Raw genomic sequence first — 11649 nt, 5'->3', positions numbered from 1 at the left:
TAATATTTGAACATTACATCCACTCTTGTCATCGGAAAGTCTAATTCTTTAATCAGGCTTGTTATCTCCTTTAATTTCAGTCGCTAATTTTATTTTTGTTCTTATTTGTCTATCGTTTTTAGATAAAATTGAATCGTTTGTTTATAAACCACGCTATAAATTTAACTGTATCATTTTACGGATAAACAAAAAGGAAGGAGAGATAGGAGAGGAGATTATTGAGTGGGCACCGGCGGAGCCTTCGCTAAAAAATTATACTACGTAGTTAAGTAATTTTATTTTATGTACGTGTGTTATTTGTTTAGTTCCCTCCGCTTACACGCAGAACTTTGAAGGTACCCAAGTGCAACTGAAGTTGTAATATGAGGGTGTTTAAAGTAACTTGCCCATAATTTTGTCCCTTCGACGGTTCAATCTGTGAACCAAACTGAAAGATATCTCATACATTTCACTTCACAAGACTGTCTGTAGTATCTATCACTAAGAGCTGCTGCTACTGCCACTCTTCTTCTCTGTCAATTTCCACCTATATTTGTTCTCCAGATTTTCCTCTATCCACCCAAACTGAGTATTCTATGTGTCTATTCTTTGGTGGGTGTTCTATTTTTATTGCTTTCTTGGTAGTAATTTCAGCTACTAAATTACCCAAAGAATGCTAATTCAATACTTTTGGGCCTATCCTAATTCCCTCTCTTTTATGGTTAAGAGGAAAATAATTTTATTTTGGTACTGTTATTTATACATTCTTGATTTCTGGAGGTCCAATTTATATAGGAGCATATTGGTATTCCTGTTAACATTTATGGATGGAGTTTGGAAAAATGAACTTTGCATGTTGCTAAATGAGAAGTGTTGTTTCAAAATCAGTTTATATGTATTAATTTGGATTAATTAGCTAATGATTCTTTGTTCTTTCTTTTTGATAATGTAATTAGCTAATGACTCTGACTTGGTTCTTATTTTATGAAGGTTTCTTCTGATATTTATGGGGTAGCTTGAGTTAGGATGGCTTTCTTTATTCCGATGAATGTTTGTCCATTTTCCATTTCCAGCTCTACTAAGAAGATTCAAGGCAGTGACGAATGTAAGCGTTTTTGCATGTTTGATGTTTTTAACAGCGAGTTTAAGTTCTGTTAGTAGCACTAACACTGTATATATTTTTTATGCCATCAAGTTAAATTGACCTATAACTATAGGTAACTCTAGATTTTTGTTTTGTTAAGAGGGAAACCCGCAGCCGCTACACTTGATGCGCACTGGGTAAACCTCCCCTGTGTAATAGCCTGCAAACCACACAGGGGAGGTAATCCGTACTAGGCAAGCCATGTGCGACAGGATCAACCCAGAAGGCATTGAGGGGATTCGATCCTAGGTCATCCGTGTGGATGACCGCCCTCCAAACCAACTGGGCAACCCCAAAGGGTTTTAGGTAACTCTAGATAGCACGTTATACATGCACTATCATGACAGTGTTCGAATCCTATAACAAATAGGAAGGGCGATGAATATGGGAACCTAGTATAGAATTTCTTTAAGTTGCAGTTTTCTCTGTAAAACAGGAACCCCCATCCCAGGAGCTGGTCCATCTGGTCGAAAGTAAGGCAGTGTAATCCAACTGTCTTTGGTCATTTCTTATTATGTAATGCATGTCTTAGTTGTAATTGCATAACTAGTATTCCATTTGCACTTATTCTCAGTCTTTGATCTGATATAGTCTGTGACCATTCTCGTTTATTGCAACAATTCAACGGTTATAGCCTACAGTTGACTGAGGAATAGGTAGCTTACCTAGAGGGATAAGGTATTAGACTTGTTTTGCGAGTGAAGGACTGGCGAACTAAGTTGAGTTTGGAGACACATAGGATAAGCAAAACTAAGGAAGAAAATTTTGTTAACAGATAGATGATAATAGTACTAGGACTTCTGTTCTGTGAACATGCTCCTTCCTTTTTTCTTATTATATCCAAAGGAGAACAGCTAAGTGTGTCTTAGCTTTATTTTTAGGTTTACTTGTCTCTTTCGTTCTCGATCATCATGAGGTTGTTTTGATGTCTAGTCAGATTTTTCTTCTTCGTCGTCTTATATTGTGCTGTGTCCTTGACATCTATAGACCTCACATGAGTACTTTATCTACGTAATATCATGATTGAATCGTTCCTCATTCTTGACAATTTTCTTTTCCTGGTTGCAACTCTGTTCAACAAAACAGATACACTACAATCAAAGAGTTCTGGTATATTATCATCTAAAGAAGAAGCAACTCGGCGCCAGCTTCTTGTTAGTCCTTTGGTTACACTTATAGCATTCAACTGCGGCTTAACGGTGCTACCAGCTTGCGCAAAGGATGAAGAGTTTCAAGACAAGGATGAAGGTGTGGCTGGGGCTATTAAGTCCTTGTTTGATCCAAATGAGAAAACAAAGTCAGGAAAAGTTTTACCAAAGGATTACTTGAAATCTGCAAGAGAGGTGGTGACGACATTGCGTGAATCAGTAAAGGAAGACCCGAACGACATGTCTAAGTTTAGACGAACAGCTGATGCAGCAAAGGAATCCATCAGGGAATACCTAGGTGGATGGAGAGGGCAAAAATCAGTAGTCAATGAGGTAATCCTTTTTCAACAAACAAAAAGTAGAATGTTATTGCACTGTAGCTCATTGAAAAGTTGTAGTACTTTGTGCAATATTATGGATTCATTGTTTCCAAATATACACAGCAATTTTGGAAAATATTTCCTGTTGGCTAAGGAAGAGGCTCGCCTGACATAATAACTTCAAATTTCAATTTCATAGAACCTCAGACTTCTCAGGTGGTTGTTATAATTCGTCAACAGTGCAAAGTTTATTTCTTGTTTCTAGAGCACCTTTTAGATCTCCATGATCAACAAATTAAAGTCAGAGTAACTCCAAATTTTACCTTGCATAATGTCTTGAAATGAAATTATTTCTTCTCAAACATCTACCTGTACGTTTTTTAAAATTCTGCTGTTCAGTAAATGGTTCTCGCACTTCTTTAGCTAGCAGAGCTAGAAAGATTTCTAGTGGCTGTTTTCTCATTTTAGAGTCACGTTTGCGGCGCCAAAAACTATTGTAGCGTGGGAGCATGCTCTTCCAATTCAATTATGCATTTGAGTTTGGCAGTGCTAGAGCACAGATTGCAGAAAAGAACACAGAAGAAATCTGGTTGTTGATGCACCTTTGCAAGAATTACTGCCTTCTTTCATCACTAACTCATCAGTTGCAATAGCTTTAGAGTTTGTGCAAATCAACTGTCTGAAAGAAGTCTGATATAACCTTATCAATTAGTAAAAATCCTTTACTTTCATGGACCTACGCCAGTCATTCCAAAGAATAGTTGCTCCCCTTCTGCTGCGGCTGCTTGCATGGAGTTAGTTGGGGCCTAAGTTGCTCGGACTCGTCACTTTCGGTGCTGCACCTGTGTCGGCACGACATGGGTGTGGGATCCGTACTGGATTTGGTCAACCGATTTTGGGTATTTTGACCAAAATCGATGGAGAATTCGGTTTAAAAACTGCTAGAGTGATAAACAACAACCACCCAGTAGAATCCCACTAGTGGGGTCTGAGGAGGGTAGAGTGTACGCAGACTTTACCCGTATCCGGGGGGTAGGGAGGCTGTTTCCGGAAGACCCTCGGCTTAACAGACGAGACAATAATATTAGAAAAGAACACAAGAATAAATCCGTAACAACAAAAGAAACCAGAAAAATAATAATCAACATCGAAAGAGACAGCAAATAACCCCATACTATGCAAAACGAGAGAAATAGTGTGCACACAACAAAAACTGCTAGCAGTCTTAGACAAAACTCTATCAGACTAGCCGGTACAACGAGGGAAAACGCTTGACTACCCCCTAACCTACGACCCTAATGCTCGACCTCCACACCTTTCTATCTAGAGTGAAATCAAAGAAAATGGAATACCTTGTATATAAAAATTTATATGTGAGTCCAATTCCTTTTATCTCCTCGGATTTTCCTCTTGATCAATATTTTCTCCTTCTCGGAATACCTTGTAAGTTTTTCATATAATGTTTCATAATTTAAACATATTTTTAGATATTTGAACTATTTTAGCCGAATCACCACACCCGTATCTGGATCCGTACCCCTGAATCTTAAAATTTAGATCATGAAAGATTCGACCTCTAAATCCACACCTGTATCGGACACAGCACCCGAGTCCGAGCAACTTAGGCTGGGGCTTCTTCCTCGAGTCTTGTCATGACCGCACTTGTCTACACCCAGCTGAAGACTCCACATGATATATAATTCTTGACATGCTGATGATTTTATGCATCAATCTACTCTAGCATGCAAAATACTAAAAGTTATAGTTTAGGGGGGTTTTCCTCCTGTAGTGGAAACATAAATATTTGAGAGTTGAAACACATCCATGTCTTCCCCAGTTTTGTTGCATCTGGTCATTGTTTTGACATAGTACTGTACTTGCAGGAGTCATATGTTATGCTAGAGAAAGCTATTAGGTCTTTGGCCAGCTTTTATTCAAAGGCAGGCCCATCTGCTCCACTTCCAGAAGAGATAAAGCTAGAGATCTTAGATGATCTGAATAAAGCAGAAGAAGCATTGTAACATGGGGTATATTCAAGGTGCACGCAAGCCGACTCGGACAAGGATAGACACCACTATTTAAAAAAATACATTCTAAAATGGTTCTTGATTTACATATTAAAAGAGGCTAATGTGATATAGTATCTTCTGTTGCACTATTCTCACGAGTGAACTCTCCTTTCTTTTTGAGTGAGATGTGAGGACATGCTCAACTAATGTAGTCTATTTGATAAAGATACATTTTATTGAAGTATTTTTGGTTGCATTTGTTTTTTTCCCCTTCTTTCCATCAGCCCTGTCGCAATGATATTTTGTTTGATGTTGGTGACCAAATCATCTGTTCCAAATGTGACCTAAATTTTGTGACAAATAGACACTAGACAAAGAAAGGAATATTATCCGAATACAATAAAAGGTTCCTCAATTCAAAGGTTTCATTTGGGCGTAACCATGAATGCATGTTATGCAACCTACTTTCAAAGAACTCTGATATAAAATATATTATGTAATCTGCAATGTTAAAGGTGAGTAATCTAGTCACCACTCAATTTATTGAAGCCCTTCACTGAAGCAAGTAAACCAATTCATGGCACGTCTGACAGTCTTAAATAATACTTTACAAGGGGTTGTCGCCACGGCTTGCACCTTGACTTCTTGATCACACAAGCGGCAACTATTACCATTACGCCTGTATTCCCTCCCCCTCCCCCCACCCCACCTCACATGAAGCCCATGTTCTATTATACCAAAACCACTACGTTCAAGTATCCGAGACAACACAATCCACATCCCTTTGTATCTGTTTTTCATTTTGTTACTATCAAGGAACAAAGAGAGTATACATCGCCATGCTGACTGTAGTTTCTCACATACACTCACATTTTGATTAAAGCTAAAATCAAAATTATGAAAATGCAGAACATATGAAAAGCTCAAAGTTGCATGTAACCACAAAATACAGAAAAAAATTGCTTGGACTTAGCATAGGGTCAAGTTACATCTCATGTTTTGCTGGAATAGATTGCTCTATACATTCCAGATAGAGAGACCTTTTATTGTGCTCATTCATATATCCTCTTAAAATATCACCCTTGTAATAGGCAACTTAAAAGAACAGAAGCAATCTTTCTTCACGAAAGTACAAATGACCTCTGGTAATAAAAAAGATTACAACCAAACAAAAGCATAATGCCTCCATCACCAGTCAAACCTCCAACATATCATATATAAAAACTGAAATACTGAAAGTAGCTGCCTGCTTTCATCTTGTAGCATTTGCAGATATCAAAATAATTTCTTGAAAGAGAGCTAGAGAAGCGTCTCGTGTATATTGATCCATCTTCTTCTGCGACAAGGCTTCAGTAATCATGATATACCTTGCAGAACAGCAGTGCAGTAAACTACTGAACCAACCTTCACTCAAAGAATCTGAATCTTTGCGGAAATAGATATTTCACGATCTGGACAAAACCCCTTTTGAGCTGCACCAATAAAAAGGAGGCAATTGAGGTTCAGAAAAAAGAAATCAAAGTAAATTGCCATTCTTTCATAACACGTCAGTTCCCATCATCATGTGTCTGTGACATGTATGTCTACCGGGATCATGTTTGAATATAAAAGGATTTTTGGGTGATGTGTAAACTGCTGGTGGTTGATGTAAGGAAAGGAGCTTTAATGAATCTAAGCGGTGAAGAAATGGTAACTTGAAGAAAGGAAGAAGATATTTATTTACACAATTAAAGCCCAATGATTTTGTTCGATTACAAGTAGTACTACAAGCTTACAGGGAAATTAAAACTGAACACCCCTAAACAATAACCTCAATGATACTGACACATTATAAGCCGTTTTAAAAACTTAAAGGAAAGGAAAAATAACCAAACCTGGGCACACTTCCACCACGACGCAAGTCATATTCAGTTGCTTGCCGAAGAGCTCTAGCAAACGCCTTGAAAGTTGCCTCAATGATGTGATGAGAATTTTTTCCAGCAAGCTGTGACCAGACAAATTCAACATCTTAGTACAAAGAGTATAAAACCAGAGTAAAGAAGAAGGGCAGAAAGATAAGCGGCAAAAAAAAAAAAAAAAAAAGCCGAAAAACCCCCTCACCCCAAAACCCCCTGAACAGGTCATAAAAGAATTTACCTGTCGAATATGGAGCGTCATTCCAGAAGTGTTGACCAAAGACTGAAAGAAGTGTTCCACCAGCTAAGCATAATAATGTGATTCAAATCAGCAGGATCCAAAAAGAATAGATACAGAAATGAACGAAAACTTACACAGCTTAAACAATTAATGTTTTATGGCCAGGAGACCATACAATTTGTTTCTTTTCTTAACTATAGTAACAATTAGTTGTAAAAGTACTCGGCATGTACACATGATGTTGACACATGCTCTATCTTTGGACATTTTGAACTGATATACTTTATTGATAGTAAAATTATTACTTAATATTTATACCATCCCAAAATCCAACATTCATACATTAAACAATCTGAATCCAAAACCATAATATGATGGTTCTACTATGAACCTAGTACACAAACTAAATTTTGTTATATACATTAATAGAGGGATGAAAAGGTTCTAGCATCAGATTTGATCAAAACCTAGAAGCTAATATTTGATTAACCAAATTCAAACAGGTGGTAGCAATGGAGAAAACCTATCTGATACTGGAGACAGAGAAAATCTTCCATCTACTATACTAGAAACAAATGCCCATTCACAACTGAAGTCAAATGATGAAGGAACTTGGAGACACTGACCCTGTTCATAGTAGAATAAGAAGATTAGACAAACCTGAGTGTCATATGTTCCAACTCTCTGAGTAGGTATTTGTAAATCATAGCCCAAATATGGCCTTCCTGATAAATCCTATATAAATTAAATATAAAATAGTTAATACACGTGCAGATTATGAGCATAAATAGATCAATATGATTTTATTTGACATATCATGACATTTTCTTAATATCTCGTGTGGCTGTTACAAAATAATACTATATATAGTTATGCATTATACCCCCTAAATTTAACCAACTATTTATACAAACAGGAATTTCCTCTTTATATCATAAGTAAACTAAAACAACAGAGTTTTTTCAATTTTTGTGTAAATTCAAAGTCCTACAATTTCTTTCCCTCCATAAGAACCAAAACACAATGGGGCTGTTTTCAACTTCTTTTTCCTAGCAACCCGTCTGCATAAAAAGATCAAGATCTAAAACCAAAGACAATAGTTACACCGGAGCAAATGTGATTCTTGTCTAATCAGTGAATAGTCATATTTCAATAAAGAAAAATAGAAGATTTTATGAGGTAGTTTTGTGGTTCCAAGAAACCACATTCCATGTGAAATAAAGAAGAAAGTATAGACCTTGTTTTGTGGAAGTATGTAAAAATTCTGACTAGAGATAACAGTAGGGCTGTCTATTAGTTATCATTGTGATGGTGTAAAAGGCTGATAATCTTTACAGTTCAGACAGAGAATATCTGACAACATACATGACTGCCCTGGAATAAAATTAGTATTCCCATAAGGTTATCACTTACCAGTGAAACATGAATCAGTGCTTCATCTAATGGAGCTGAAAAGTCACCAAATCGATTGATTCCCTTTCTATCACCAAGTGCTTGCAACAATGCCTTGATAATCAAAATATAGAAGTCACCCAAAGTAGAAGTCAAGGCTCTAAAGAGAAAAAAAACTAAGGAATGCCACACACAATGAGGAGTGACACAAGCAAGTAAACAAGCCTCTCCGTCAAAACGAGATGTCGCAACCAATCTCAGATAAAATTGAGTAAAGAGACCAAGACATGGAACGAACACATGGGATTCTGAATATACTTCTGAATTACTGAATTATAAGCTCCTCGAGAACTCACAGTTCCAATGGCAAGTGCAACATCTTCATTTGTGTGGTGGTCATCAATGTGAATGTCCCCAGTTGCTTTTACATGCACATCGAACAACCCATGTGAAGCGAGTTGCTAAGGAAATAAAAACAAAGTTCAGTACTAGCAGAATACCAGAAGCATTGCAGATGTAAATCAGCAACTGAGCTGAGAAGTAGAAACCAAATAGCTACTCATCCACATCCAGCAATATAAATTAGATCGTAAACTTCAGAAAAAAACTATATCATAAAAAGTAGAAAACTTAACATGTAATTGAAGGAAAGGACAAAGACAGAATCTTTAACTATTTAATTTCGTCCGTATTTTTCTTCTAGAAAATGGACAAGAAAAGAGATAAGGTCTAGGCATACAAATCACAAATGAAATCCTTTCCTGTTATTCTGCAGTTATCTTATTTCTTAATGGTGTACACAAACAATAACTCTTGAAACAAAAGGAATAAATGAACCTTTTTGCTTTTCTCCTTTGAGGTAAATCTCTACAACTACTTATTTTCTTACAACGGTGGTTTTTAAGCTAACTTGCGCACACCTCAACTATTCCACCAGCTACCTGCCACCTCCTACCAGCACGGGAACCGAGTAACTTGGCCCATCAAAGCTTAGGTTAGGAAGAAATCACCTAGGGTTTTTTTTGCCTTCACTGGGATTTGAACCTAAGACCTCATGATTCTCACCCCACCTCATTGACCACTAGGCCGAACCCTTGGTATAAAATAGGGGAACAAGATTTGAACAAGCTTCATATTTTTGCCAAAAGGAAAAGGAAATGCAGGAGTAGTCCAACAAGTCCTTATTGTTCGGGCTGTTTTACCTAAGTATAACACATTAGGATACATGATATTCAAGAAATTAAGCATGTTCTAACTCTAAAAGCATATACGGTTAGACATGCGACATTATATTTTAAGCCTTCAATACGCCCTCATGTGCCGACCTGATTTTTCCACCCAATATTTTCTATTGAAGGATGGTGAGAGACTTGAATTTGATACCTTGTTAAATGTGTGCTCGAACACTTCTGTTATTTATTTATTACTCACTCCATCCCATTTTATGTGGCATACTATTAGTTTTAGAGCCCGTTTGGACATAAGAAAAATTTTACTTTTTTTCAAAAATAATTTACTTTTTTCCGAAATCAGTGTTTGGCCATAAATTTTCAAATTTTCACTTGAAGATGAAAAATTTGAAAAACTCCAAAAAGTTGTTTTTCAAAATTCACTCAGATCAAACACAAAACTTCAAAAACAACCCAAAATTATATTCATGTCCAAACACAAACTCTAATTTTCAAATACCATTTTCGCTTGAAAAATAATTTTACTTTTTTCTGGAATTTTACAATTCTTATGTCCAAACGCCCACTTAGTCTATCCAAAAAATGAATGACACTCTTTTGAGATGATTTTTTAGCCACGCATTTTTCTATTGCTTATTTTAGATCAAAAGCCTTTCTTTCTTTCTTTCTTTCTTTCTTTCTTTCTTTCTTTCTTTTTTAAGCCTTCAATACGCCCTCATGTGCCGACCTGATTTTTCTACCCAAGTTTGTATAATATTTTCTATTGAAGGATGGTGAGAGACTTGAATTTGATACCTTGTTAAATGTGTGCCCGAACACTTCTGTTATTTATTTATTACTCACTCCATCCCAGCCTATCCAAAAAATGAATGACACTTTTTTGAGATGAATTTTTAGCCACGCATTTTTCTATTGCTTATTTTAGATCACAAGTTTCAAAAGCCTTTCTTTCTTTCTTTCTTAAACTCCGTAGGCAATCCAACACCGTCACATAAAATGAGACGAAGAGTAAGTACTACTAACTAACAGGTGAAAACTCATCAATTTTTTGTTTTTATTTTTAAAATACTCATAGAAAAAACTATCAGGCGAAAAAGAAGTCTTTTTTTCAGCAGAAGAAATAGCAGCACTTACATCCAACATGTGATCAAGAAATGGGATCCCAGTATTATTCTCCGCAACACCTGTTCCATCCAGATTTATCTTCACATACACATTTGTCTCTTTAGTAGCCCTCTTCACTTCCCCAATACGACCTATCAAAAAACCCCAATAAATACATCAAATCGACTTCGCCTCAATCCCAAACTAGTTAAGAGTAAGCTATATGAGCACATTTCTTTACAAGGCTATCAAAGTCTAGAATTTACGTTATATTCTATGCTTTGACAGTGATATTTTTACACCACCAATGTAGTTTAACCTGTGATAGTATGTTACTCACCATTGTTACCAGATTACCAGTTAATGCTTATTAAAGAATTTACTTGTAATTATCTCATAATTGAAGGGATTGCGTAAATATTTTTTACATCGTCCGTGGATGGAACTTAAACTCTTAGTGAAAAAAGTGTAAACCCAACTTCCGAAATAAATAAATAAAAAAAAAAACACTAAATAATCAACCCACTAAGCCTCAATCCCAAACTAGTAAAAGTCATCTATATGAATTCACCGTATCCATTATGTTCTATTCAAGTCCATTTCATTTTTTTTTTTAAAAAGAACCTATTTGAGAAAAGAAGTGAAACCCATTATTGGGTAGGGAAAATGGAGTTACCTGTTTCAGAGGAAGTAATCGAAGACCCATTATCAAAAGCGTGAGGAATCGTTGTTTGAGCTGCCATTGAAGTAGTAGCTAGTTTGTGGTGTAGTCCAGTGAAAAGTTGTGACTTTTGTTGATATTTATTTGTGGAGAAAAGAAGGGTTTGTGAAACCCTAGTTGTTGAATTGAAAAGAGGAGGTAGAGATGAAGAAGAAGAAGAAGAAGAAGAAAAAGAGGAGTTGAAGAGACGATGAGAAATTGATCGCTCCATATGTGAAGAGAGAGTGAGAGAGACGATTGCGAGCTATTCGTTTGACCAAGGAACAACAAAGGAGGAGGAGTGACAATTAGAAACGACGCCGTTCGCGTTCTTTTTTGTTTTGACTTTTATAAAAGTCAATTACATGATCAAGTCACTTAAAATTATAATAGTTAAGTAATTGCTAATGAGTATTAATTGGATCTTGAAAAAATAATATGATAACTAACTAAGTTATAATAGGTTATATTGTATCAATAATGTAAACAGTCTTTTATATGTGTGTACGGGTTAAAAAAAAATTCTT

General features: G+C 36.2%; 2 protein-coding genes across 2 annotated transcripts; one reads left to right on the top strand and one right to left on the bottom strand.

Annotated features, from left to right (window-relative positions):
• The first annotated feature begins 395 nt into the window (after positions 1–395).
• On the top strand, positions 396–4856 carry LOC104088471 (photosystem II D1 precursor processing protein PSB27-H2, chloroplastic). Its single transcript, XM_009593141.4, has 4 exons — positions 396–591; positions 970–1084; positions 2210–2604; positions 4475–4856. The coding sequence occupies exons 2-4, from the start codon at positions 1006–1008 to the stop codon at positions 4610–4612; spliced, it is 612 nt and encodes a 203-aa protein (XP_009591436.1). The 5' UTR covers positions 396–591; positions 970–1005; the 3' UTR covers positions 4613–4856.
• A 691-nt stretch (positions 4857–5547) lies between these two features.
• Positions 5548–11420, bottom strand: LOC104088472 (imidazoleglycerol-phosphate dehydratase 1, chloroplastic). Its single transcript, XM_009593142.4, has 8 exons — positions 11099–11420; positions 10453–10574; positions 8485–8589; positions 8150–8242; positions 7397–7471; positions 6737–6799; positions 6475–6584; positions 5548–6072 (listed from the first exon to the last, which is right to left on the bottom strand). The coding sequence occupies exons 1-8, from the start codon at positions 11352–11354 to the stop codon at positions 6045–6047; spliced, it is 852 nt and encodes a 283-aa protein (XP_009591437.1). The 5' UTR covers positions 11355–11420; the 3' UTR covers positions 5548–6044.
• Positions 11421–11649: the final 229 nt, after the last annotated feature.

The sequence above is a fragment of the Nicotiana tomentosiformis genome, chromosome 9 (genome assembly GCF_000390325.3).
Source record: "Nicotiana tomentosiformis chromosome 9, ASM39032v3, whole genome shotgun sequence".
NCBI lineage: Eukaryota > Viridiplantae > Streptophyta > Magnoliopsida > Solanales > Solanaceae > Nicotiana > Nicotiana tomentosiformis.
Note: the sequence above shows the minus strand (reverse complement) of the source record. Positions and strands in the feature narration are given on the sequence as shown.

Bases quoted from the DNA above. Each gene is read 5' to 3' on its own strand.
- LOC104088471 (XM_009593141.4), top strand. From the start codon at position 1,006: ATGGCTTTCTTTATTCCGATGAATGTTTGTCCATTTTCCATTTCCAGC. The intron at 1,085-2,209 runs GTAAGCGTTTTT...TCAACAAAACAG, and splicing joins GATTCAAGGCAGTGACGAAT to ATACACTACAATCAAAGAGT. The intron at 2,605-4,474 runs GTAATCCTTTTT...CTGTACTTGCAG, and splicing joins AAAAATCAGTAGTCAATGAG to GAGTCATATGTTATGCTAGA.
- LOC104088472 (XM_009593142.4), bottom strand. From the start codon at position 11,354: ATGGAGCGATCAATTTCTCATCGTCTCTTCAACTCCTCTTTTTCTTCT. The intron at 8,243-8,484 runs GTGAGTTCTCGA...TTGATTATCAAG, and splicing joins TTGCACTTGCCATTGGAACT to GCATTGTTGCAAGCACTTGG. The intron at 7,472-8,149 runs GTAAGTGATAAC...TAATTTATATAG, and splicing joins CACTGATTCATGTTTCACTG to GATTTATCAGGAAGGCCATA.